At 49.8% G+C, this 26,119-nt stretch overlaps 2 protein-coding genes across 3 annotated transcripts; one reads left to right on the forward strand and one right to left on the reverse strand.

Moving 5' to 3' along the window:
* Positions 1-10,522: 10,522 nt before the first annotated feature.
* On the forward strand, positions 10,523-14,887 carry polr1g (RNA polymerase I subunit G). Its single transcript, XM_068018994.1, has 3 exons — positions 10,523-10,710; positions 12,254-12,401; positions 13,896-14,887. Exons 1-3 carry the CDS (start codon positions 10,572-10,574, stop codon positions 14,536-14,538), a joined length of 930 nt encoding a protein of 309 aa, XP_067875095.1. The 5' UTR covers positions 10,523-10,571; the 3' UTR covers positions 14,539-14,887.
* A 753-nt stretch (positions 14,888-15,640) lies between these two features.
* LOC137353053 (zinc finger and BTB domain-containing protein 1-like) lies at positions 15,641-25,068 on the reverse strand. Of its 2 annotated transcripts, none has more exons than XM_068018993.1 (2): positions 24,936-25,068; positions 15,641-18,874 (listed from the first exon to the last, which is right to left on the reverse strand). In XM_068018993.1, the coding sequence occupies exon 2, from the start codon at positions 18,860-18,862 to the stop codon at positions 16,718-16,720; it is 2,145 nt and encodes a 714-aa protein (XP_067875094.1). In that variant the 5' UTR covers positions 18,863-18,874; positions 24,936-25,068; the 3' UTR covers positions 15,641-16,717. The 2 variants fall into 2 exon arrangements, with proteins under 2 accessions (XP_067875094.1, XP_067875093.1); XM_068018992.1 differs by lacking the exon at positions 24,936-25,068 and adding an exon at positions 24,389-24,929.
* Positions 25,069-26,119: the final 1,051 nt, after the last annotated feature.

Genomic DNA, 26,119 nt, shown 5'->3' on the forward strand with positions numbered 1-26,119 from the left:
CCGAGGGGCCGACAACCACGGCCATTGCCTTAACGCAGGCCTCAATAGACATGTTGGGGTGGGGATAGCTCTTCACCCCATGGCTGCATGTCAATAATTTAAAGGGTGACGGGGCCACGTGGGCAGCCACAGAAGCTGCAGCTGCATAGGTAGTAGAGGGCCCCGCCACCGGTGATGAAGGGCTTGCCATGGCTCAAGAGCCAAACCCACCCCCAAATTGCAGGTAAGCAAACAAACAAACAAAGAAACCAACTAGGAGGTTTGGGGAGAGGCTGAGGGTACACAGGAAATGGGAAAGACAGGCTGCAAGCGATGACTTTGCTTTTTTTTCCCCTTAAAGGGTGGTACTCAGAGCACTGTAAACACTTCTGGTCTTCCGGTCTTCTGGTTGTGGGAGGGGTCTTCACCTGGGTCAGCCGAAAGCTGCCCAGGCTCTCGTTCGATCCTGATGTCTCTATTAGCCAGGCAGCTTCAGCTGACTCAGGCTGGGCAATTGGGGTGGGGAGGGAGCTTCCCTGCAACTTTAATGCAACTGCACAGCTCCCTACAGAATTGTATAGCCCCCACCCCTTGTTCTTCTGGCCTCTTTCACCTCCCACAACAGTCCAAATGAAATGAAAGCTTGGTGCTCGACACCCACCTCGAAATACAGCCTTTTTCAAAGTCTTTCCTCCTCTGCAGCAAAAGTTGTTGAAAAGTTTTTGCAGTTCCCTCCTCAGCACTCCTTCTCCAGCAGCACCTCCAGCAACTGACTGCAGCACTGTCAGCTGCACCTCGTTGATGCACTCAGCACTCAGTATTCCCAATCACAGAGGAGCCAATCCCCGTTTTTTTTTTTTTTTCTTTTTTTTTTTACTCTGTATCTAACCCCCGTACTGTACCTGTCCTGGGAGTGTTTGATGGGGGACAGTGTAGAGGGAGCTTTACTCTGTATCTAATCCCCGTTTTTTTTATGTAACCCTGTGTGTATCTAACCCGTTTTTTTTTTTTTTTTTGTGCAGAGGGAGCTTTAATCTATGTAATCCCCGTTTTTATTTTTTTTAGGTGGCCTTTATACCCCAGGCCCCTTCAATATAATCTATGTCGAGGGGGCCTTTATTCCTCAGGCCCCCTTTATATACATAATTTTAAAATAACTTTATTAAAACAGATAAATAAACAAAAAACTCAAATTAAAATGCCATTGCTGTACCTGTCCTGGGAGTGTTTAATGGGACAGTGCAAAGGGAGCTTTACTCTGTATCTAACCCCGTGCTGCACCTGCCCTGGGAGTGTTTGATGGGGACACTGGCTGCTAATATTTTCCATTTTGCAAGGTTTAATGTGATGGATTCTATTTGGCTCTGTGCTTTTCTGAAGAAACGAAAACCAGTAGCAGCTCCTTGCTTAATTCATTCCAAACAGTTTTTCCTATACTCCCACACTTTCACAGCTTGCACCCAGCTTTCCAGCTGCCCTCCCTTGGAAGTTCAGTCAGGCTGTCCTGTGTTCCATAATCCTCCAGCTGCAATTCCCTCAACCTCAGATTGTTGGAACTCGCTGTGAAACTGCAGTCAGACAGAAAGGAAAATCAGCATCTGGGGCTGATCATTATCTTCAAGGAGATGAATATGTGTGTATGTGTGTGTGAGGATCCCTGTGGGCACTGGTGAGGTCAATTCACACGCTCCCTGGACACAGGGACATTATACAGAAACACAGTAATTGGACAAAAAACATTGACGACCTCTGAAAACCAAATGCCGTCATCCTCTGGAGGCGGAGCAAAGTCTTAAAGGTGTAGACCTTGCCACGGGAGAGAGAATGTGCTGTCGCTCAGTTGGTAGACTGGCTGTGGGTTCAATCCCCACTCGCAACAACAACAAACCCACATTTCGAGAGCGCCTCTCACTGCCTCAGGACAGCCAATGCATGGTGGAATCATTTAGCATAGATGGAAGACATTCAGCCCATCGTGCCTGTGCTGGCTCTTTGAAGGAGCTATCCAACTAGTCCCCGCTACCCTGCTCTTTCCCCATAGTCCTGCAGTTTTTTTTCCCCCTACAAGTATTCATCCAAATCCCCTTTGAAAATTACATTTGAAACTGCGTCTACCGCCCTTTCAGGCAGTGCATTCCAAATTATAACTCGCTATGTAACGAGAAGTACTTTTTGAAGTGTAGTCACTGTTGTTATGTGGGAAATGTTGCAGTCAATTTGCACACAGCAAGCTCCCACAAACAGCAACGTGATAACGACCAGATAATCTGATTGGGTGATATTGTTGGATGGATGGACACTGGCCAGGACACCAAGAAAAACTCTTGAAAATTGTGCCATGGGATCTTTTAGGTCCACTTGAGAGAGCAGATGGGGCCTCGTTTTAACATCTCATTTGAATGACATCAACTCTGACAGTGCAGTGCTCCCTCAGGACTGCACTGGGAGTGTCAGTATGGATTACGTGTTCAAGTCTTTGGAGAGGGGCTATTTTTTATCCTTTCTTGGATGTGGGCATCACTGGCCAGGCCAGCATTTATTGCCCATCCCTAATTGCCCTTGAGAAGGTGGTGGTGAGCTGCCTTCTTGAACCGCTGCAGTCCATTTGGGGTAGGTACACCCACAGTGTTGTTAGGAAGGGAGTTCCAGGATTTTGACCCAGTGACAGTGAAGGAACGGCGATATAGTTCCAAGTCAGGATGGTGTGTGACTTGGAGGGGAACTTGCAGATGGTGATGTTCCCATGCATTTGCTGCCCTTCCCTTGGGAAGTAGGTGGTAGGAAGGTTGAAGGAGCCTTGGTGCTTTGCTGCAGTGCATCTTGTAGATGGTACACACTGCTGCCACTGTGCGTCGATGGTGAAGGGAGTGAATGTTTAAGGTGGTGGATGGGGTGCCAATCAAGTGGGCTGCTTTGTCCTGAATGGTGTCGAGCTTCTTTTGTTGGAGCTGCACCCATCCAGGCAAGTGAAGAGTATTTCATCACTCTTCTGACTTCTTCCATGAACCCTCAACCTTCTGACTCAAAGGCAAGAAGCTACCCACTGACCCTATCAATAAATTGATTTTAACTTTGACTATTGTGCTTTTAAGCTAGGCACCTTTGCTTTGCATGGGTACACATTAGACCATTGCTTTCAGAGTCATATCCTTAAAGGAATACCACAGTTCCTCTGCTCTCTGAACCATCTTCAGCCAAGAGCCACCAGAAGCTGGCCGTTCATCTTATTCCTGGTGGTCGGGTTGCAAATCCTGGTCGGATGTATCCCGGGAGCTTTCGTCACATATGTATTGGGAAAAATGTTGGCCCAGGATTCCGGGGAGAACCCAATGGAACCTGGGCTGAATTGCCTTTCTAACCAAGAGCCACTGGCTAATGATCAGGAACTTGAGCTTATTCCCCCACAATAATCTAGGAACCAAGGGGCCTTGGTTTGTAAGATGGCACCTCCAACAGTGTGGCACTCCCTCAGTACTGCACTGCAGGTGTTGCCCTAGATTATGTGCTCAAGTTTCTGGAGCAGGACTTGACCCCACGACCTTCATGCTCAGATGCAACTGCGCGACCGACTGGGCCACAGCTGGCACCTGTCATTCACATACAATTCATTCACATACAATTCATTCACATTTTGACAAAAGATGGTAGAAAGTCTAAACAGCTTGAAACATAAAAGAAGTGTTGTTTTATGTGAAAAAAGAATTTTCAGGGCAACGGGGAAAAGGCAGGGGATTGGGACTAGCTTTTGCAGGGAGCCAGCACTGATATGATGGACCGAATGGCCTCCTTTATACAAGTCGGGACAGCTTGAATGGGAACTGAACCCTCCCCCCAAGCCCTCTAACCAATCCACCAGTTGCAATGCCTCTTGTCTTAACCCCACTTCCATTCCCACAATCCTGTTGCCCCTCTCCCGTGGCTCCATTCCTCCAGACCCACTCTCTTTTCCCTGATCCCATTCCCTCTGCCCAACTCCCTCTGCTCCATAGCCTCTTCTCTCCTGGTCCTGCTCCCCCACTTCCATTAACCCCAGTCCAGCCATCCGCATTCCCACTCTTGTAGCCTCTCATTCTCCCCGTCTCGCTCACATGGACACACTCTCCCAACCCAGCCCTACTTCCCAAGTCTGATTTCCCCCCCAAACCAGTTTCCCCAGTCCCATTGCCCTTGGATCCACCCCATCCCAGATGACAACTTCCATTTATATACTGCCTGTACCATAGCAAAACATCCCAAGGCACTACACAGGAGCATAATCAGACAAAAACTGACACTGAACCGAAGAAGGAACTGTTCGGACTATTATGGGATCTTTGACATTCCCTCTGGACAGTTAAGGCTGAGACACGAATCATAGAATGGTTACAGCACAGAAGGAGGCCATTCAGCCCATCGTGTCCATGCTGGCTCTCTGCAAGAGCAACTCAGCTAGTCCCACTCCCCTGCCTTTTCAAAACAAACAAACATACGAATTAGGAGCAGGAGTAGGCCATTCGGCCCCTTCGAGCCTGCTCTGCCATTTAATAAGATCATGGCTGATCTGATTATGGCCTCCACTCCACTTTCCTGCCTACCGCCCACCCATACCCTTTGACTCCCTTGTTAATCAAGAATTTATCTACCCATGCCTTAAAAATATTCAATGATCCTGCCTTCACTGCTCTCTGGGGAAGAGAGATCCAAAATTTCACGACCCTCTGAGAGAAAAAAAGTTTCCTCATCTCCGTCTTAAATATCCAACCCCTTATTTTTAAACTGTGTCTTCTAATTCTAGTCTTTCCCACAAGGGGGAAACATCCTTTCAGCATCCACCCTGTCTAGTCCCCTCAGGATCTTACATGTTTCAATAAGATCACCTCTCATTCTTCTAAACTCCAATGGATACAGGTCCAACCTGTCCAATCTTTCTTCAAAAGATAACCACATCCCCCCATCCCAGGTATCAGGCGAGTGAACCTTCTCTGAAATGCTTCTAACGTATTTATATCCTTTCATAAATAAGGAGACCAAAACTGTACACAGTACTCCAGATGTGGTCTCACCAATATACTATACAAATGTAGTAAAACCTCCCTACTTCTATATCACATTCCCCATAGCCCTGTAATTTTTCTCTTCAGATACTTTTCCAATTCCCTTTTGAATGCCTCAATTGAATCTGTCTCCACCGCACTCTCAGGCAGTGCATTCCAAATCCCAAACACTCGCTACAAAAAAAAGTTTTTCCTTATCTCGCTGTTGGTTCTTTTGCCTATCACCTTATATCGGTATCCTAGTGTTCTCAACCTTCGTGCCGATGGAAACAGTTTCTCTCTGTCTCCTCTGTCTAGACCCCTCATGATTTTGAACACTTTGATCAAATCTCCTCTCAACCTTCTCTTCTCTGAGGAGAACAACCCCAGCTTCTCCAGCCTATCCACGTAACTGAAGTCCCTAACCCCTGGAACCATCCTCGTAAACCACTTCTGCATTTTATCCAAAGCCTTCACATCCTTCCTAAAGTGGAGCACCCAGAATTGGACACAATACTCCAGTTGATCAGCTAACATAAACTGGGAATCGGACCTGGGAACTTCCTGGCCTTTATGCCTCGGGAAGGATAATACTGATAGGAGAATAGAAGCAGGGCACCAGCTGTGATGCCCCGCCAGCAGTTGAATAAATGCTGACGCCCACCGAGGGCACAAGAGCGGCCCCTGAGCGTGACAGCGGGGAGAGCAGCAGAGGGAATTAGGGAGGCAAGGTGAGGTGGGATGGTGAGGGGGTAAATTCTGGATGAATTCTGCGCTGCTTGGGGCTGCCTGGGGAAGCACCAGCTCTTCAGGGTGTCCTTCGAAGACATTCAGCACCACTCCATGCCACACTGCGAGATGGCACATATCCAGTGATCTCACCACCTGCCGTCCCCACCTTAATTCCCCCTCCCTATTGGAACAGGGATAGGCTGTTCTGGTTAGTTATGCCAGAATTACTTGTGGGGTGGGGGGGGGGGGGGGGGGGGTTAGTTTTTTGAGAGTTTTTTTTATGTCTGGCTTTGCTGTTAATGTTACTTCGCTCCAAGGACTGAGAGACATTCCGTTCTCCAAAGCCAAGATTTCAGATCAATCGGCTCATCCTTAATTAGCTCAATCTTTGTAGCCTGTGACACTGGGGCCAACACACTGCGGGGGGCGGGGGGGGCTGAGTAATTGATTCTTGTCCTACAGCTGTAAGAGCAGGAAGAATCCCACCCGGGCATTCTAACTGGCTCCCATACGACAAAACATTCCAATTACAAAGCCAAGATTATAGTTCTCTCCTAGGAGGTGCAGCCAGTCCAGGCAACAAAACACACACATGGAGCCTTGCCACGAGGACCTACTTAAAGGGGAGTCACTGCAGCAACTCATCTTAAAGAGACTTTCTAACCTTCAGGATGTCTTCTGAAGAGGGAGTACCACTATCTGGGCCCCTTTGTGAAGAGAGAATCTCAACGCCAGGACCCCTGTTAACTGGGGTACAACCATTTGGACCCTTTTTCAAGAGGGAATCTCACCACCAAGGCACATTTAAAGGTCAAATAGATACACAGAGTGAAGATAGCCTTGTTACCATGAAGACCACAATTGAATAGTTGAGACGAATAGCATAGATGCATTTAAGGGGAAGCTAGATAAGTACACGAGGGAGAATCATAGAACAGTTACAGCACAGAAGGAGGCCATTCAACCCATCGTGTCCGTGCGTCGCTCTCTGCAATAGCAACACACCTAGTCCCACTCTCCAGCCCTTTCCCTGCAGCCCTGCAAATCTTTTCTCTTCAGACAATTATCTAATTCCCTTTTGAGAGCCTTGATTGGCTCTGCCTCCCCCACACTCTCGGGCAGTGCCTTCCAGATCCTAACCACTCGCTGCGTAAAAATGTATTTCCTCATGTCGCCTTTGATTCTTTTGCCAGTCACCTTGAATCGGTGTCCCCTGGTTCTCGACCCTTCTGCCAACGGGAAGTTTCTCCCTATCTACTGAGTCCACACCCCTCATGATTTTGAACACCTCGTTCAAAGGAATAGAAGGTTATGCTCATAGGGTCAGATGAGGTCAGATGGGCGGGGGCTCAAGTGGAGCATAAACACGGACAAGTAGGGACGAATGGCCGGTTTCTGTTCTGCACATTCCATGTAATTCTATATGTAAATCCCCACTTATCCAGCGCAGGGGAGGCGAACATCACTGGCATGGCTTGCATTTATTGCCCATCCGTCATTGCCCTGAGATGGTGGTTATGGTCGAAATGGGTTAACAGCTGATCTGATTGAGGTGCTTAAAATAACAAAGGGGATTAACAGGGTAGAAGGGGAGAGATTCTTCCCCCTAGTAGGGGACTCCAGGACAAAGAGGCAAAATCTTAAAGCCAGAGCACAGCCAGTTAAAAGTGAGTCCAGAATATACTGTTTCAGGAGGAGAATACTTACTTGGGAAGTCAGGGAAATATGATTGGAGAGAACGCGAGGGCAATTGGGATTAATGAGGTAATACGCTGCTGTGATTATCAAAACAATGGCCAATGATGGGCCAAATGGCTCAACTACTGTTCCTATCTTCCTCCATCCTTGTCCAGTTCCGCTGACTCCCTTTGCCCGAGTGAATTGTTCTAAGGACTCACCTCATCCTTTTCTCTGAGTTCTCTTCAGCCATTTGTCCCAAGGCAAGCCCTTCTTTTCCACGATCAGGGGCCCTCACTCCCTCCCTTCAAAAAACCTCCTAGAAATCCATCTGTTTGACAATGCCCATCTCCTCACCCAATCCCCATCCCAACTTCTTTGCTTCCTGATTCTTGTCAATCTCTCCCCCACCTCCCCCAACCCTCTAAATCTCTCTACTGTGTACCTGTACACCAAGTTCTCCTTGTCTAGCTTGGCAATTATAGACAACCTGAATCGCTGAAAACTAGTATGCAGGTACAGCAGGTAATAAGGAAGAAAAATTGAATCTTGGCATTTATTGCTAAAGGAATAGAGTATAAAAATAGGGAAGTGTTGCTGCAACTGTACAAGGCAATAGTGAGACCGCACCTGGAGTATTGGGTACAGTTTTGGTCCCATTACTTGAGGAGGGATGTAGTTGCATTGGAGGCAGTTCAGAGGAGGTTCACTAGATTGATTCCAGGAATGAGGGGTTTGTCTTATGAAGAGAGATTGAGCAGTTTAGGCCTTTACTCTCTAGAGTTTAGAAGAATGAGAGGAGATCTAATTGAGGTGTATAAGATGATTAAAGGGATTGACAAAGTAGACGTAGAGAGGATGTTTCCTCTTGTGGGGCAATCTAGAATGAGAGGTCATAGTTTTAGGACAAGGGGTAGCAGATTTAAAATAGAGATGAGCAGAAATTACATCTCTCAAAGGGTCGTGAGTCTGTGGAATTCACTACCCCAGAGTGCGGTGGATGCCGGGACATTGAGTAAATTTGAGGAGGAGATAGACAGATTTTTAATTAGTAAAGGGTTGAAGGGTGATGGAGAATGGGCAGGAAAGTGGAGTTGAGGCCGAGATGAGATCAGACGTGATCATATTGAATGGCGGAGCAGGCTCGAGGGGCTGAATTGCCTACTCCTGCTCCTAGTTCTTATGACCTTATGAATAAAAACTGAACTGTCTGGTCCAAAACTGACCAGGTGATGACCCCAGCGCAGCAAGACCCATTCACCTAACCATACCCTTTACTAGGTCCCATTCCCCTGGTTCCAGTTCTCCTCTCCCTATTCCCAAAGTTCCATCCTACTCCCTTCCCCTACTCCCTCTATGCCATTCCTCCAGACCCAACACCCTAGTTCCGTGCCACCTGCCCAGAACTAACACCCCAGTTTCATTTTGACAGTCCCTTGCCCACATTCCAGTTTCTTCCACGGCCCCCAACTCCATTCCTCCAGGTCCATTCCCATTCAAACAATCGCTGCGCCATTCCTGCAGCCCTATTCCCCTGCCTCCAGATCCCACTCACCAGGTCGATTCAACCAGTCTAATCCTGTAAGTTCATTCCCCAAGTCCCTTTCCCATAACCCTGTTCCCCACCCCCCACCCCCCCACTCTGCCACAGCTCCATTCCTCCGGGCCCACTCCCTCTCCCTTTGTGTGACTCCCTCAGCCCCATACACCTCCTCCCCTTGTCCTGTTCTCCCATCCTCATTAACCCAGTTCAACCTCCCGCAAAACCACTCTCATATCCCCACCCTCCCAGCCTAGTCCCACTTCCCAAGTCCGATTTCCCCAGTCCAGTTCCTCCAGTCCCATTACCCTGGTTCCACTCCCCTAGTCAACAACAATTTGCATTTATACAGCGCCTATAACATTGTTATTTGTCCCAAGGCACTTTGTAGGAGCATCATCAAGCAAATTTTGACTGAGCCACACATAATGAGGGACTGGGACTGGTGAACAAAAGCTAGGTCAAAGAGGTGAGTTGAAGGAGAGTCTTAAAGGAGGAAAGAGAGGTGGAGAGGGTTAGGGAGGGAATTCCAGAGCTTAGGGCCCAAGCAGCTGAAGGCACGGCTGCTATGGTGGAGCAATGGAAATCAGGGATGCTCAAGAGGTCAGTATTGGAGGAGCGCAGAGATCTCGAAGGGTTGTAGGGCTGGAGGAGATTACAGAGATAGGGAGGGGCAAGACCATGGAAGAATTTGAATACAAGGATGAAAATTTAAAATTTGTGGCCCATTCCCCCATATCCATATTCCCATTTGTCCCATTCCCATTAGCCCAGTCCTACTCTCTCCATTTACATCCCAGACACAGAAAGTTCCAAAGTTTCCACGTTTGCGGCCAATCCTGGCAAACAGCGCTCCCTGCTGTAAATATCTCAACTGGAATTTCTGTCGGCAGACTGGATTTAACTGCACCACCCCATCCCTTTAAAGGACCTATTCTGGGAACTAACCACTCCAGCACAGGGAGACACAGTTTACGAAACGTATTCAAATATAAAACAAAAAAATCAATACAATTTAATCAATTGTGCAAAAAGAAAACCCTATTCTCAGTGATTACTGTCTCTGGAAAGGGAGTCATAAATATAGAAAGAACCCCCCCCCCCACAACCACAGTAGATTAATCCGTCACAAAGCTTTATGCATTCCAGTAAGACTGCACCATTATTATGGGGGGAATATGTAGCTAAAAGAATATTAAACAAACACATTTTAGACATCTGAAATTACATAGCATGTCCAATTAAACTATTTTAATCATGAATATTACAGAATTGATGTCGAAATTAGACGATTTTCTGCAGTAAATAACAATGTGAACCAATTCGAGCTGAGAGATGGACTAGTGGGGACCCAGGGACTGTCTCACACTGAACTGGGGGGGGGTGGGAAAGCCGTTGTGGTGAATCTGAACAAACTATTGTCGAGTTGAAACCCCACGCATTATATTTACAATGTTTAAAGAAGTTTTAACTGTTTGCTCAGGGGTGTTGCTATGGTTTTATATGTTGAAATTGTTGAAAATTGGTAATAGATAATCTGATTTCCCCATGTGAGTAATGGAACAGCTGGGTCAGAGGTCATGCGGCACGTGGGTTGCCCAGGGAACGGGGCCTGGTTTCTGCCGCTGGCGATGTTGGGGCACAAGCAGCGGTGGGAGGTGTCAAGCAGCGAGGAAGAGGAGGAGAGTGAGGCCGAATTTCCCGACACACCGCCCGAAAGCCCGGGCTCCGAGCCGCGGGGAGCTGAAGAGCGGAGAGGCGAAGCGGCGGGTGAGCGATGGGGGAACAGTTAAAGGGGGTGGACCGAAACCCCTCGCCCCGGGGGACAGTTTAAGGGGATGGACTGAAGCCCCTCGCCCCGGGGGACAGTTTAAGGGGATGGACTGAAGCCCCTCGCCCCGGGGGACAGTTAAAGGGGATGGACCGAAACCCCTCGCCCCGGGGGACAGTTTAAGGGGATGGACTGAAGCCCCTCGCCCCGGGGGACAGTTTAAGGGGATGGACTGAAGCCCCTCGCCCCGGGGGACAGTTTAAGGGGATGGACTGAAGCCCCTCGCCCCGGGGGACAGTTTAAGGGGATGGACTGAAGCCCCTCGCCCCGGGGGACAGTTTAAGGGGATGGACTGAAGCCCCTCGCCCCGGGGGACAGTTTAAGGGGATGGACCGAAGCCCCTCGCCCCGGGGGACAGTTTAAGGGGATGGACTGAAGCCCCTCGCCCCGGGGGACAGTGAAAGGGGATGGACTGAAGCCCCTCGCCCCGGGGGACAGTGAAAGGGGATGGACTGAAGCCCCTCGCCCCGGGGGACAGTGAAAGGGGATGGACCAAAGCCCCTCGCCCCGGGGGACAGTTTAAGGGGATGGACCAAAGCCCCTCGCTCCGGGGGACAGTTTAAGGGGATGGACCGAAGCCCCTCGCCCCGGGGGACAGTTTAAGGGGATGGACTGAAGCCCCTCGCCCCGGGGGACAGTTTAAGGGGATGGACTGAAGCCCCTCGCCCCGGGGGACAGTTTAAGGGGATGGACTGAAGCCCCTCGCCCCGGGGGACAGTGAAAGGGGATGGACTGAAGCCCCTCGCCCCGGGGGACAGTGAAAGGGGATGGACTGAAGCCCCTCGCCCCGGGGGACAGTGAAAGGGGATGGACTGAAGCCCCTCGCCCCGGGGGACAGTTAAAGGGGACGGACCAAAGCCCCTCGCCCCGGGGGACAGTGAAAGGGGATGGACCGAAGCCCCTCGCCCCGGGGGACAGTGAAAGGGGATGGACTGAAGCCCCTCGCCCCGGGGGACAGTGAAAGGGGATGGACTGAAGCCCCTCGCCCCGGGGGACAGTGAAAGGGGATGGACTGAAGCCCCTCGCCCCGGGGGACAGTGAAAGGGGATGGACTGAAGCCCCTCGCCCCGGGGGACAGTGAAAGGGGATGGACTGAAGCCCCTCGCCCCGGGGGACAGTGAAAGGGGACGGACCGAAACCCTCTAGCCCCGGGGGACAGTTTAAGGGGACGGACCAAAGCCCCTCGCCCCGGGGGACAGTTTAAGGGGACGGACCAAAGCCCCTCGCCCCGGGGGACAGTTTAAGGGGATGGACCAAAGCCCCTCGCCCCGGGGGACAGTTTAAGGTGATGGACTGAAGCCCCTTACTCCTGGTGCCTTGGACAACAGTTGGTGGGGTGGGGTTGAGACAGCTAATAGACGATGCCGGATGGGCAGTAAAAGCCTTGCCAGTGATGCCCATATCGCATGAATTATTTTAAAATGCAGAGATGTTCATGAAAACATCATTTGCTGAGTCCGTTTCGCTGTCTTGTATTTTCAGGGCCTGATAAGATGACGAAGTTTGAATGCCCATCGGAATTTACGCCGTGCCCACGAGCAACGTCGTGTGATCTCACACCGGAGAAGGTGAACAGTCCTTCCACTGAGCTCTGGCTCATCAAAGCTCCTGCAGACTTTGATCCCCGTGGGTGAGTGTCCTGGCAGATTGAGGAAGTGTGCGGAAACTTGAGTATGCCGGTCAGTAGGGGGCTGTGCTTTCCAAAGTAAAGACATCTCCCTGTCTAGGTGTCCTGCACCCCTAATCTACTTCCCCACAACTCCCCTCTGACATTTGTGCAGGGTCAGTGTTCATTAGGCTACATTCTTGTGCCCTCCGTGCATGTGAACGCTGGAATAGGTCATGCAACTTAATTGAGCTGTTAAGTTATGAGGGGCCTAGATAGAGTGGCTAGAAAGGGCCCATTTCCCTTAGTACAGAGGTCAATAATCTGGGGCCATAGCTAGTAATTGGTAGAAGGATTAGAGGGAAGTTGAGACATTTTTTCACCCACAGCTTGAAAGGGTGGTAGAGGCAGAAACCCTCATCACATTTAAAAAACACTTTGTGCACCTGAGGTGCTGCAACCTACAGGGCTACGGACCTGGAGCTGGAAGTAGGCTGGATAACACTTTTAGGGCCGGTACAGATATGATGGGCTGAATGGCCTCCTATGCCATAAATAATTGTTTCTGTGTGGGGCATCACCGCTGAGCACAATCTATTTTTGGGTGTGACTGGTTATTGACGAGGAGCAGGGACCTGGGTTGATTTTTATTTCCCTCCTCCTCCTCAAACCAGGGATATTGTGATGCTCTGCAGTGCCCCAAACCTCAGTACCATGCCAGACAGGCACATGCAAGAATTAGAGGTTATGAAAATTATAAAAACTTGACATTGTGACATTGAAAAAGCATATTCTTTTATGGTGACAATTGAAATAAGTGGGTAGAGAGGATAGGAAATAAAATGTTACTTAGGGAATTGTTGGGGTGTGTTTTGCCAAGCAGTTCAGGTTGAGACCATTACATTTTTTGAGGGAAGATCAAATAAACACTTGAAGCAGAGGAACACATAGGGCTATGGAAAGAGATCAGAGCGGCATAGTGTAGTCTTGGATTGCTCCAGCCTGGCACAAAAATGATGGACTGAATGGCCTGGAAGCCTCTAGTTCCATCAGGCTTTGTTTGATACACTTTCTCCCCGCCCCCCCCCCCCCCCCCCAACTCAGAAGGTTGAGTGTCCACTGTATTGCTGAGTGAGTGCTGCATTGTCAGAGGTGTGGTCTTTCAGATGAGACGTTAAACTCAGAGGCCTCATCCGCCCTCTCCCGTGAAAGATCCCGTGGCACTATTTCAAAGCAGAGCAGGGGGAGTTCTTCCCTGGTGTCCTGGCCAATATTCATCCCTCAATCAACTTCAGTAAAAAAAAAAAAAATTATCTGGTCATTTCCACATCGCTGTTGTGGGAGCTTGCTGTGAGCAAATTGGCTCCCACGTTTCCTACATTACAACAGCAACTACACTTCAAAACTACAACCTTGGCTATAATGTGGTTTGGGACATCCTGATAGCTTGAAAGATGCTATTTAAATGCCAGTTGGTTACCTAATGCCCATAAGCATTATATTAATTTTCAATTTCAGTTTCTCTGGAAGGAAGATCCCGTTGGTCGGTTTTCAGACGCTCAAGTCTAAGACGTGCGGAGACAAACTTTACAATGTGTTTGGCACGTCCAGCGGAATGGGAGGGATTAGCCTGGTCCTCCCCTCACAGATGGCAGGCCACGCGGAGAGCTGCCCAGCATTTGCTGGATGCATCACCATTGGGGAGAGCTGGGAGGATACTGATGGTACCAACGAGCCTCGCTCCATCCCCGCCAGCCCAGTGCCCAGCATTCCGCCGGGCCTAAAGCTGAGGTTCCAGCCTTTTGGCACAGCCCCACCCAGGCAGTTGCCGCGGAAACGCCGGCGGGCGCAAAACATTGTCGGAATGGTGTCTGCAACACCGGAGCTTGGCGACACAAGAGAGCCAAGGACCAAAAGGAGGAAAGGGATGAAAAAAAAGACAGTGGTCAGCGGGCAGGAGCCTAACGAGGCCACAGATCGGGAAGCACTGGGCGTCACTCGGAGAAAGAAGAAAAAGAGGAAAGAGCAGGAGGAGACAGGAATGTCGGAGCCCAAGCATGGAAAGAGGAGGAAAGATGAGTACAGAGAGATCCCACAGACTGGGCCCTGCGTGGTGGACTTGGGTCACAAAAAGAAAAAGAAGAAAAAAGATAAACATTAATCGTCAACTGGAACTCCTGAGGGTATTACCCATTCAAAATTATACATTCCATGTGTTAGTCAACCCTAAGTTATATGGGACTGTGCTGACACCAACTTTACTGCTCTATATTTGAGACTCTGTTCCTCCTCATCGTGAAGACTTTTTGTCTGAATATGTATTTGATACCCAAGACGTATTATTTCACCTCTGGAGAGACCCTTGTTTCTACAGTGATACAGCAGCTTGCTCTTCTGCACCCAGCCCTCATTGTATTCCTCCTTTCAGAGACTGCTGTATCTGTCTTGATTTAATCCGTTTGTATATTAGAAATGCCCCCTCAAATTAACTTTTTTTTTGAAGAATAAAACTTCTAGTACGAGTGTTAATTCCAGTGCTGTAGGTAGAGAATCCTGGCAGTCAATTCTGATTGGGCTGACTCTCGCTGGGGTTTGATTCCACTGGGAGTCCTCTCCAGTATCCCAGCTATTCCTTAAATCAAATGTCACAACCAAGGCAGGCAGATGGAGTCAAGATACAGATCAGCTATGGTCTAACTGAATAGCTGGAAGATGTTCAAGGGGCTGAATGGCGAGTTCCTCCCTGTGTTTTTTATTCACAGGATGCGGGCATCAGTGGCAAGCATTTATTGCCCATTCCTAATTGCCTTAGGGAGCTGGATTAACAGGTAGAGATACAGTCAATAGCACAGCTATTGGTGAAGGATCACTGAGTAAGTGTGAGGGAGCTGGAAATAACATGGGTCGAGATACAGGCAGTAACGCAGGGCACTGGGAAGAGAGGTTCCCGAGTGACTGCTGGATTAACAGCAGTAGAGAAACAGTCAACAACACCGGACGCTGTCAGAGAAAATAGTGAGTGTGGCAGTTGAATTGTTGATGCAGTACTTAAAAGGAGCACTGAACCCAGGGGCAAGAGTACAAGGTGCTGCCAATTTTATTTTTAAACCCAGGGAAGGGTCATACAATGGACATCACGGTTGGAAGGTGAACAAAATCAGACTTAAGCAATGCTCATCTTGACTCCTCCGAGCCAGTTCACAGCTAAAGTCACCAACGTTTTTGCTCGAAGCTTAAAAAGAACCAAAAAATGCATTGTCGACTAACAGTGAAGAACTTTTTTTTTTAATTAGATGAACATAGATCACAAGACCTTCCAACTACCAGAATAAGAATACAAAACTCAAATTTTACAAACACATATTCTCTTTGAAACCCAAACTGCTGGTTTTCAAATATCCACGCTTTGATCATCAAACTGCCCTTCAGAGTCTCAGCCCCCGTCTGTCAAACCACTGACCAAGTATCGAGGTCAGGCAATGGCCACTCACTATGGCAGTGTGTGTGCTTCGCAACACTTCCCCCTCTTCCACAGATGGTGTTGGCTCCCTGTTGGTACACAGATTCTGGCCTTTCTTCACTACCTCACTTCAGTACAGACAGAGTCTAGGTTTGGTCTATTGTGTAAGGGATGCACAAAAAGTTGGGGGTGGAATGAGGTGGAGAAATAAATCAATTTAATCCTGCCCTGGTTTGACCACTGCCTTTCAATTTATCAATCCCCTGGATTTCCAATCCTACACACAAGGTGTTGACTTCCACCCTAAAGGCACATTTGTGCAAAATGGGATTAAAGATAAACTGGATCAGGCTTTGGCTAGAAGGGCCAGGAACACGACATGCAGAGAGAAACCAGTGCCAATGTACTAGCGCAAGTGCATCTGTGACTGGCAGGAGGGGTCGTTGCAGACGTGGCGCGGGGGGAGTTATACTGCCCGTTGTCCAGCTCCACGTGGGAATCCCCACTCTCTAGGTCCATAGGGCAGCATCACGTAATCCTATCGTCTGCCATCCAAGTCTGACCCAGCTCCCTCCCCCTCCACCCGAACAGGAGTAGAGGTACAGAGATGGGGAATGCAAACCCCTGGCTGAACTTAGCCCTCCCTAATCCTGTGGGGGGGAGGGTGCTATGATCAATTATGGCCAACCCTACCCAGCCCTCCACCGCTGCCCTGGCCAAGAGAGGCTAACTCAGCACAGGTCAGGACAGCCAACCTGGAATCTTCCTGTTCTATATGCAGTAGGTCTACAATGCAATGAAAGATTCTGGATTACAAAAATGGTTTTGGAGGTGGGGGACGGTAGTGGGAGGGAGGGAGGGGGGGGGTAAACCTCAAGGGTCAATCCTCATCTCCCTGATCCGCAGACTTCTCCAGTTCTTCGTCCAGCAGCTTCTTCATCCAGCAGCTGGTAACGTGCGTCACCATGTCCTTCTTTAACTTGAACTTCTCACCGCAGGCCACACAGGGGTAGAGGTGAATTTCGAGGTGTCTCTCCAGGTCTGCCTCGTTGCGGAAGATCTCAAAGCAGACCTGACAAATGGCCTGGCCCTGGGAAAGGTGGCAAGCCATGTGGCGCAGGTGGTTGTGCTTCCGGTAGCTCCCCCGCCCGCAGACCTGGCACTCGTAGCGGGCATCGCCGGTGTGCATGGCCACGTGGAGCCGCAGCTCGCGCTCCCGCAGGAATTCCCGCCCGCACACCTGGCAGGAGAACTGCTTCGCCTTGTTGTGGGTGGCCATGTGCTCAGTCAAGTGGCCCCGCTGGAGGAAGCCTTTCCCACAGACCGCGCAGAAGTGCTCGCGCAATCCGTTGTGTTTCCTCTTGCCAGGCGCCTTAGCGAAACGCCGTTGCTTCCCCTCAAAAGCCTCAGCATCCTTCTTGTGGCGAGGCTTCCGGTGGTGGTTCCGCGCCTTACCCCCCACGGAGGCCACTGGCCCCCGCTTGTTGCGGCTGCTGACTGGTACCTTTGCTCCTTTGGCCAACGTGCGCTCGACTGCCTGCATCTTCTCCCAGTCGGGGAGCTGACGCGTGTCCTGCTGCCTGCCACCGCTGTCGTGGCAGGCATGGCATGGCCCATTCCGCCCGCTGCCCTCTGGCACGCCCCGTCGCGAGGAGGAACGGGTTGCCACGGCGTTCTTCCGCATCCTCCCCCGGGTCGCCCCCAGCTGGCTCCCAGTGCGATTACCCGGGAGGCCCCTCGACCGCTCCTCGGAGGGGCGGCAGCCCTCGCATGCCTGGCAGCGCCACACCTTCCCAGAGCGCCGCGACACGTGGCAAGCAGGCTGGCCTCCTCCCGCTGACGGTGTTGGTGGTGGTGCCTTGGGCCCTGTGCCGCATGGTGTAGCCTCGTCCTCGCTCAGCTCTGTCCGTGCTGAGTCCTCACCGGCACTGTCGGCGTCTAGGCTGCTGTCGGAGCTGCTGAAGGAGCCATCGTCCGAGGCGTTCTCCAGCACCAAGTCATCGTCACCCGGGAACCTCACCTCGCCTTCCTCCAGCTCGTAATCCTCCGCCTGCCCGTCGTAGGACTGGGGAGGGGTAACGTCTGCATCCTCACCACCAACTCTCACCACAGTAACGCCACTAAGTCCCAGAAGCAGCGGCGGTTCATCCGCGTATTCCACCTTTGGCATCTTCAGGCCCGGCCCCAAGTCCTTGCTCGCTGCCTCCCGCCCCTGGCAGCAGCCGTCTCCCTCGAACCTCTCTGCGAGCTCCACCTCCTGCTTGACCTCGGGGGCTCGGCTCTGCACCTGCTCCTGCATCCCGTGCAGGCAGCCAGAGACGTGCTCCTGCAGCCCCTGGGCACTCTCAAAGGCCAGGCCGCACAGCGGACAGTGGAAAGGCTTCTTGGCGTGGAGCTGCAGGTGGTCCCTCAGGCTGGCCTGCTCCTCGAAGTCTAAGCCACAGTGGTGGCAGAGAAACGTTTGCAGTTCTGGCATATCCTCTGGGACTTCAGGTTTGATGGAGACCGAGGCCAGGTGATTTGGGCCAACAGGCGGCCTACTTATTACAGGAGCCTCCATGGATGTATTTTTGTCCTGGCACAGCTGGACGCCAAAGACCATTGGGTTGTTTTTGCTAGACCCAGAGGCAAGAGGAACCCCCTCCTCGTTCTCCCTCTCTCCCACTGCGGCTGCTGTCGTCGTGCCACAAAAATGGGCAGCATTATAAAGCTTCAAGAAGTTAAGCGAGGCTTTGAACTGTTCCGGGTTGGAAGGAGAGGATTCCAGGCGGCCAGTGTACATCAGCTGCAAGATCAAGTCAAAGTGGTCCGGGCTGACGGCCTGCGAGCTCAGGAACAGCTGCGAGGTCTCCACCGGCTGGTTGACGAAGAGCTTGTGAAAGTACGAGCTGCAAGCCGCCAAGACCACCCGGTGCGCCCGGAAGTGGACGTCGCCCACGGCGATGGAGCAGTCGCACAGGAAGCCGTATTCCAGCTGCGAGCACAGCTGCTGCAGCACGTAGTCGCTGTGGCTGACTGGCTGCATCCTGCTCGCCACCTAAAACAGACCAGCAAACGTCAACAGTTAAAAACACGTCCCCCAGTACAGACACTTGATGCCAAGCGAAAGAACTTTGCGTGCGAAGAGAGGGGCAGGGTGGCACAGTTGGTTATCCCTTTAGGGCTTACACCAACATCTTGTATTTATATAGCACCTTTAACACCGTAAAACGTCACAAGATGCTTCACAGGAGAGACTACTAATACAATATCGGGAATTCCAGAGATTTGGGCCCATGCATACCCACCAATGAAGCTATTAAAATAGGGGATGCACAAGAGGTCAGAATTGGAGGAGTGCAGAGATCTCGAAGGGAAGAGGTTACAGAGATGGGAGGGACAAGGCCACGCAGGGATTTAAAAACAAGAATGAGAATTTTAAAATCGAGACGTTGCCAGCTTGGAAGCCAATTTAGGTCAGCGAGCACGGGGGGGTGATGGGTGAACGGGAGTCGGTGTGAGTTAGGATATGGGCAGAGTTTTGGATGTTCTCATGTTCACTTCCCCCAGTGCCGAAACTTGCTATTTGAGACCACAGGCGGAGAGAGACAGGGTAGTCCAACTAGTTACCTTTTCTAGGGCCGAGGATCAAACCCAGCCCAGACCGTTGGCTGTAAGGACAACACGTGAAATGAATTTAGCCGGTCACACCCTAGTTCCAAATGGGTGTGAATTTCGTGCACAAAACTGCCCCAAATGTGCAGCTTACTGTCCATATCCAAACATCTCAGAAGTCATTAACCCGTTTCCAGAGGACACAGATTTAAGATATTTGACCAATGGAGATGAGGATAAATTGTTTTACACAGGTCGTCCAAAACTCTGCTGCCCGTGTCTTAACTCGCACTAAGTCCCACTCACCCATCACCCGTGCTTGCTGACCTACACTGGTTCCCAGTTAAGCAACATCTTGATTTTAAAATTCTCATTCTTGTTTTCAAATCCCTCCATGGCCTCGCCCCTCCCTATCTCTGTAAACACCTCCAGAACTCTCAAAAGATATCTGCGCTCCTCTTAATTCCTACTTCTTGAGCATTCCCGATTTTAATTGCTCCACCATTGGTGGCCATGCCTTCAGCTGCCTAGGCTCCAAGCTGTGGAATTCCCTCCCTACGCCCGTCCGCCTCTTCACCTCTCTTGCCTCTTTTGAGACGCTCCTTAAAACGCTACCCGTTTGACCAAGTTTTTGGTCATCTGATCTAATATCTCCTTTTGTGGCTTGGTGTCAAATTTTCTCTGATAATGAAGTGTCTTGGGATGTTTTATTAACTTGACAACAAAGCGCCTTTAATATATGATCTGGAACGCGCCAGAAAGGGCTGTGGATGCAGATTCAATAACTTTCTAAAGGGAACTGGATGAAGACAGAAAAAGAATAAATTTGCAGGTCAGTGAGCAAAGGGAGTGAGACTAATTCAATAGCTCTTTTAGAAAGCGGGCAAGGGCACGATGGGCCAAATGGCCCCTTCTGGACTGTATGATTTCACACCTATTCACACGAGGAAAGAGGTAACCACAGAGCAGAACATGAACAAATTCAGATTGTGGAAAGGGAAAGGAAGGCAAGTCTCGCACAGGAAATCAGCCACCCAGTCATTAGATTTGCATTACATAGGACTTTTTAGGAGCAGGAGTAGGCCATTTGGCCCCTCCAGCCTGCTTTGCCATTCGATAAGATCATGGCTGATTTGGTTGTGTTCTGAACTCCACTTTCCTGTCTGCCCGCAATAACCCTCGACTCCCTTGTCTTATCAAAAATCCGTCTAACTCAGCCTTAAACAAATTTAATGACCCAGGCCCCACTACTTTATGTGGAAGGGAATTCCACAGACTAACGACCTCAGAGAAAAACATTCTCCTCATCTCCACCTTAAAAGGGAGACCTCTTGTTCTTAAACTGTCCCTACTTTTAGACTCAATTTCCCTTGCATTAAACACCAACATTCAATGTGCCTTCCTAATTATTTGTTACACCTGCATAATAATTTTGTGAGATTCATGTACCAGGACACCCAGATCTCTCCCCATTTTTATTATATTCATTCAGGGATGTGGGCGTCGATGGCTAGGCCAGCATTTATTGCCCATCCCTAATTCCCCTTTAGAAGGTGGTGGTGAGCTGCCTTCTTGAACCGCTGCAGTCCTTTTGGGGTAGGTATACCCACAGTGCTGTTAGGAAGGGAGTTCCAGGATTTTGACCCAGCGACAGTGAAGGAACAGCGATATAGTTCCAAGTCAGGATGGTGTGTGACTTGGAGGGGAACTTGCAGGTGGTGGTGTTCCCATGCATTTGCTGCCCTTGTCCTTCTAGTTGGTAGAGGTCGCAGGTTTGGAAGATGCTGTCTAAGGAGCCTTGGTGCATTACTGCAGTGCATCTTGTAGATGGTACACACTGCTGCCACTGTGTGTCAGTGGTGGAGGGAGTGAATGTTTGTAGATGGTGTGCCAATCAAGCGGGCTGCTTTGTCCTGGATGGTGTCGAGCTTCTTGAGTGTTGTTGGAGCTGCACCCATCCAGGCAAGTGGAGAGTATTCCATCACACTCCTGACTTGTGCCTTGTAGATGGTGGACAGGCTTTGGGGAGTCAGGAGGTGAGTTACTCGCCTCAGGATTCCTAGCCTCTGATCTGCTCTTGTAGCCACGGTATTTATATGGCTACTCCAGTTCAGTTTCTGGTCAATGGTAGCCCCTAGGATGTTGATAGTGGGGGATTCAGTGATGGTAATGCCATTGAATATCATGGGGAGATGGTTAGATTCTCTCTTGTTGGAGATGGTCATTGCCTTGCAGTTGTGTGGCGCGTATGTTACTTGCCACTTATCAGCCCAAGCCTGGATATTGTCCAGGTCTTGCTGCATTTCTACACGGACTGCTTCAGTATCTGAGGAGTCACGAATGGTGCTGAACATTGTGCAATCATCAGCGAACATCCCCACTTCTCACCTTATGATTGAAGGTAGGTCATTGATGAAGCAGCTGAAGATGGTTGGGCCTCGGACACTACCCTGAGGAACTCCTGCAGTGATGTCCTGGAGCTCAGATGATTGACCTCCAACAACCACAACCATCTTCCTTTGCGCCAGGTATGACTCCAGCCAGTGGAGGGTTTTCCCCCCGATTCCCATTGACCTCAGTTTTGCTAGGGCTCCTTGATGCCATACTCGATCAAATGTTGCCTTGATGTCAAGGGCAGTCACTCACCTCACCTCTTGAGTTCAGCTCTTTTGTCCATGTTTGAACCAAGGCTGTAATGAGTTCAGGAGCTGAGTGGCCCTGGCGGAACCCAAACTGAGCGTCAGTGAGGAGGTTATTGCTAAGCAAGTGCCGCTTGATGGCACTGTTGATGACACCTTCCATCACTTTACTGATGATTGAGAGTAGACTGATGGGGTGGTAATTGTGTATAGGACATACCTGGACAATTTTCCACATTGCAGGGTAGATGCCAGTGTTGTAGCTGTACTGGAACAGCTTGGCTAGGGGCATGGCAGGTTCTGGAGCACAGGTCTTCAGTACTATTGCCGGAATATTGTCAGGGCCCATAGCTTTTGCAGTATCCAGTGCCTTCAGCCGTTTCTTGATATCACGCGGAGTGAATCGAATTGGCTGAAGTCTGGCATCTGTGATGCTGGGAACTTCAGGAAGAGGCCGAGATGGATCATCAACTCGGCACTTCTGGCTGAAGATTGTTGCAAATGCTTCAGCCTGATCTTTCGCACTGATGTGCTGGGCTCGCCAATCATTGAGGATGGGGATATTTGTGGAGCCACCTCCTCCAGTTAGTTGTTTAATTGTCCACCACCATTCACAGCTGGATGTGGCAGGACTGCAGAGCTTAAATCTGATCTGTTGGTTATGGGATCGCTTAGCTCTGTCTATCGCATGCTGCTTACGCAGTTTGGCACGCAGATAGTCCTGTGTTGTAGCTTCACCAGGTTGACACCTCATTTTAAGGTATGCCTGGTGCTGCTCCTGGAATGCCCTCCTGCACTCTTCATTGAACCAGGGTTGATCTCCTGGCTTGAAGGTAATGGTAGAGTGGGGGACATGCCGGGTCATGAGGTTACAGATTGTGGTTGAGTGCAATTCTGCTGCTGCTGATGGTTCACAGCGCCTCATGGATGCCCAGTTTTTTGCATTGCTAGATCTGTTCAAAACCTATCCCGTTTAGCACGGTGGTAGTGCCACACAGCACAATGGACGGTATTCTCAATGTGAAGGCGGGACTTCGTCTCCACAAGGACTGTGCGGTGGTCACTCCTACCAATACAGTCATGGACAGAAGCATCTGCGGCAGGCAGATTGGTGAGGACGAGGTCAAGTATGTTTTTCCCTCGTATTGGTTCCCTCGCCACCTGCCGCAGACTCAGTCTGGCAGCTATGTCCTTAAGGACTCGGCCAGCTCGGTCAGTAGTGGTGCTACCGAGCCACTCTTGGTGAAGGACATTGAAGTCCCCCACCCAGAGTACATTTTGTGCCCTTGCCACCCTCATTGCTTCCTCCAAGTGGTGTTCAACATGGAGGAGTACTGAGTCATCAGCTGAGGGAGGGCGGTAGGTGATAATCAGTAGGAGGTTACCTTGCCCATGTTTGACCTGATGCCATGAGACTTCATTTAAACAGTATACAGTTTTTCTATTAATATCGCACCGATCAAAAATCCAAAACCACTTCACATACTATCAATTACTATAAACTGCATTCATTATTCTGGAGGGCATTTCTGTGCACAGCAAGATCCCACAAATAGCAATGAGCTGAATAACGTAGTCACTACTTTTGTTGGGGGGGGTCTGTTAAGGCAGTGATTAACAAACCTTTTTGGTTGAAAGACCCCTTTTCAAATAGATTAGTATTCACTGACACCCCATTTAAATTATAATGCCGCACAATAATGAGAATACTGCACACAAACATGATTTTAATAAAGCTTTTGAGAAAGCAAGTATTTACCTTGTGCTGTTCTCTGCACTCCTCCTAGCACACTGCCCTAAGTGAGAGTGCCAGCCCACTCTATGCTGCACATATGGCAGCCAGACTCCACACCCACCTTCGCGGACCTCCCTGCAAAGTCTCTCCGGAGTCCCAAGGGTCCATGGACCCCAGTTTGAGGGCCAATGGGTCAAGAGAGGTGTCGCTTAGGACACAAGAGGAACACTGTCCCTGCTTTTCAAATAATGCAGAGCGATGTTTAATATCCACATTAACAGCACTTGGTTTGATACCTCATCTGAAGAGGAAAGGAAGGGGATTAAAAGAGGGGGGGGGGGGGGGGAGAGGGGGAAATGAGAAAGGATGTGGTTGTCAACTTATGCTGTCGGTATCCTTGAAGGTTCTTTCATTACATGAGGCTCCAACCACGGTCCCCCAAATCACTGGTCAAACCCTCCCCAATTAAAAGCCAACACACTGTTACCCAATTGACAGACAAGAATTATCTAAACACCTTTCCCTCCCCATCTTCCATATATGTTAACTAATAAAAGTGTTCAAAGATTTTTTTTTTAAATACCCCAATAATTTCTCTCCTGAGTCGCTTGCAGCAGTATCCCAGGGATTAAACCTTGATTGCTGGAGACTGCAGGACGATCCTAGAGGATTGGCAACCTCAGAGTGAGTAGGAGAAAAGGGGATCCATCCTGTGCTTCCGGATACATTAGGACTGGGTGGATGGGCAATGGTGGAACTCCACAAATTAATAAAGGCCGGTGATAACGGGTAAATGTGCCCTTCTCCACCAGGCAAGGAAAGGAGGCAGCGCCAGTGGCAGTAAGTCGGTGCAAGAGCCGCCCCCTTACGAATTGCACCCTCTTTTGCATGGGCCAAAAAAATGTAGAACGCGCAATCGGCCCATCCACACGGTGCAATCACCGAGCGACCCCGGCCTCGCCAATGACCACGCTATTTTCTTTGCTGCAACGGTTATATGTGTAGACTTTTTTGTTTGCACAGCCTCCTCCATCCAACCTTTCGATACGTTATTACAATGCTTTTACTTTTTTTGTGGCAAAAAAACCCCGAAAATGATGATTCAATTCAACTATCCCATCGAAACTCACCTCTTTTAAAAAAAAACCCCCTCTTGACAAACTGATACACAAGCGTTGCAAGTTGCTACACTTTGAGTGACAGCTGCCTGCGCCTCGAGGCCTCCCGGGCCAACATTTCAGGCACTTCCGGTACTCACACAAGCCCCGCCCTCCCCTCGTCGGCGCATGCGCGGTGCATTCTGCGGGTTGTAGTTTCTCTGCTGGATATTTGTAGTTTTACCACCTCACACCTGCCTGGGAGGGCAATACTTGCATTCATATAGCGCCTTTCACAACCACAGGACGTCCCGAAGCACTTTACGGCCAATGCAGTGACTTTTGAAGCGCATGGGGAATGCGGCTGCCAATTTGCGCACAGCAAGCTCCCGCAAACTGCAGTGTGATGATGACCAGATCATCTGATTTTAGTGATGTGGATTGTGGGATAAATATTGGTCCAGGGCACGGGAGAGAACTCCTCTGCTCTTCTTCAAAGTAGTGCTATGGGATCTTTTACGTCCACCTGAGCAGCCAGATGGGGCCTCGGCTTAACATCTCATCTGAAAGACAGCACCTCCGGCACTGCAGCACTCCTTTAGTAGGTTACAGAGTAGGGGAGAGTAGATTGGTCGAGTTAGAGTCCATAGAAAAAAGGGGTATACAGTCTGTGGCATTTGGTGATTTGGCTGGCTTCTAGCTGAATTTGGTAGTCCTGAGGCTTTTGGTTTGAAGAGGTAGATGACTGGATTGGTGAGTCTCTTGGAGGTAGTGATGAGGATGATTTCCTCCAACAGGGTTTCTGATTGTAGCTGGAGTTGGAAAAGGTCAAATCAACAAGCAGTATTTGAAGGTTTTAAACTGGAATGGAGAAGGGGACCCTCACTTGGGTCTGCAAGTGTCAGAGTCCAGACGCTTCTCTTCCCTGCTGCAGAAAAGCACAAGCTTAAAACCACAGATAGGGAGGGGCTTGTCACATGACAGTCACCCAGTGATTCAAACTTGGTAGCAGTGTTTCTTCTTGCTAAAAAGAACAGGCAGTTCCCTTAGACTTCCTGGGTCTTGGTTCTTGCTGGGATGAGCAGCCATTTTGTCTCCACCTCACAGGCCTTGCAATGTAGGATACAGTGTTGCCATCCTAAGCTGTCAGCAAAGACATCCTTCATCTGTTCTCTCTTAAATTTATTCAAAAAATATAAATTCAGATCTCCAGTCAG

Source organism: Heterodontus francisci, chromosome 40, assembly GCF_036365525.1.
Source record: "Heterodontus francisci isolate sHetFra1 chromosome 40, sHetFra1.hap1, whole genome shotgun sequence".
Classification (NCBI taxonomy): domain Eukaryota; kingdom Metazoa; phylum Chordata; class Chondrichthyes; order Heterodontiformes; family Heterodontidae; genus Heterodontus; species Heterodontus francisci.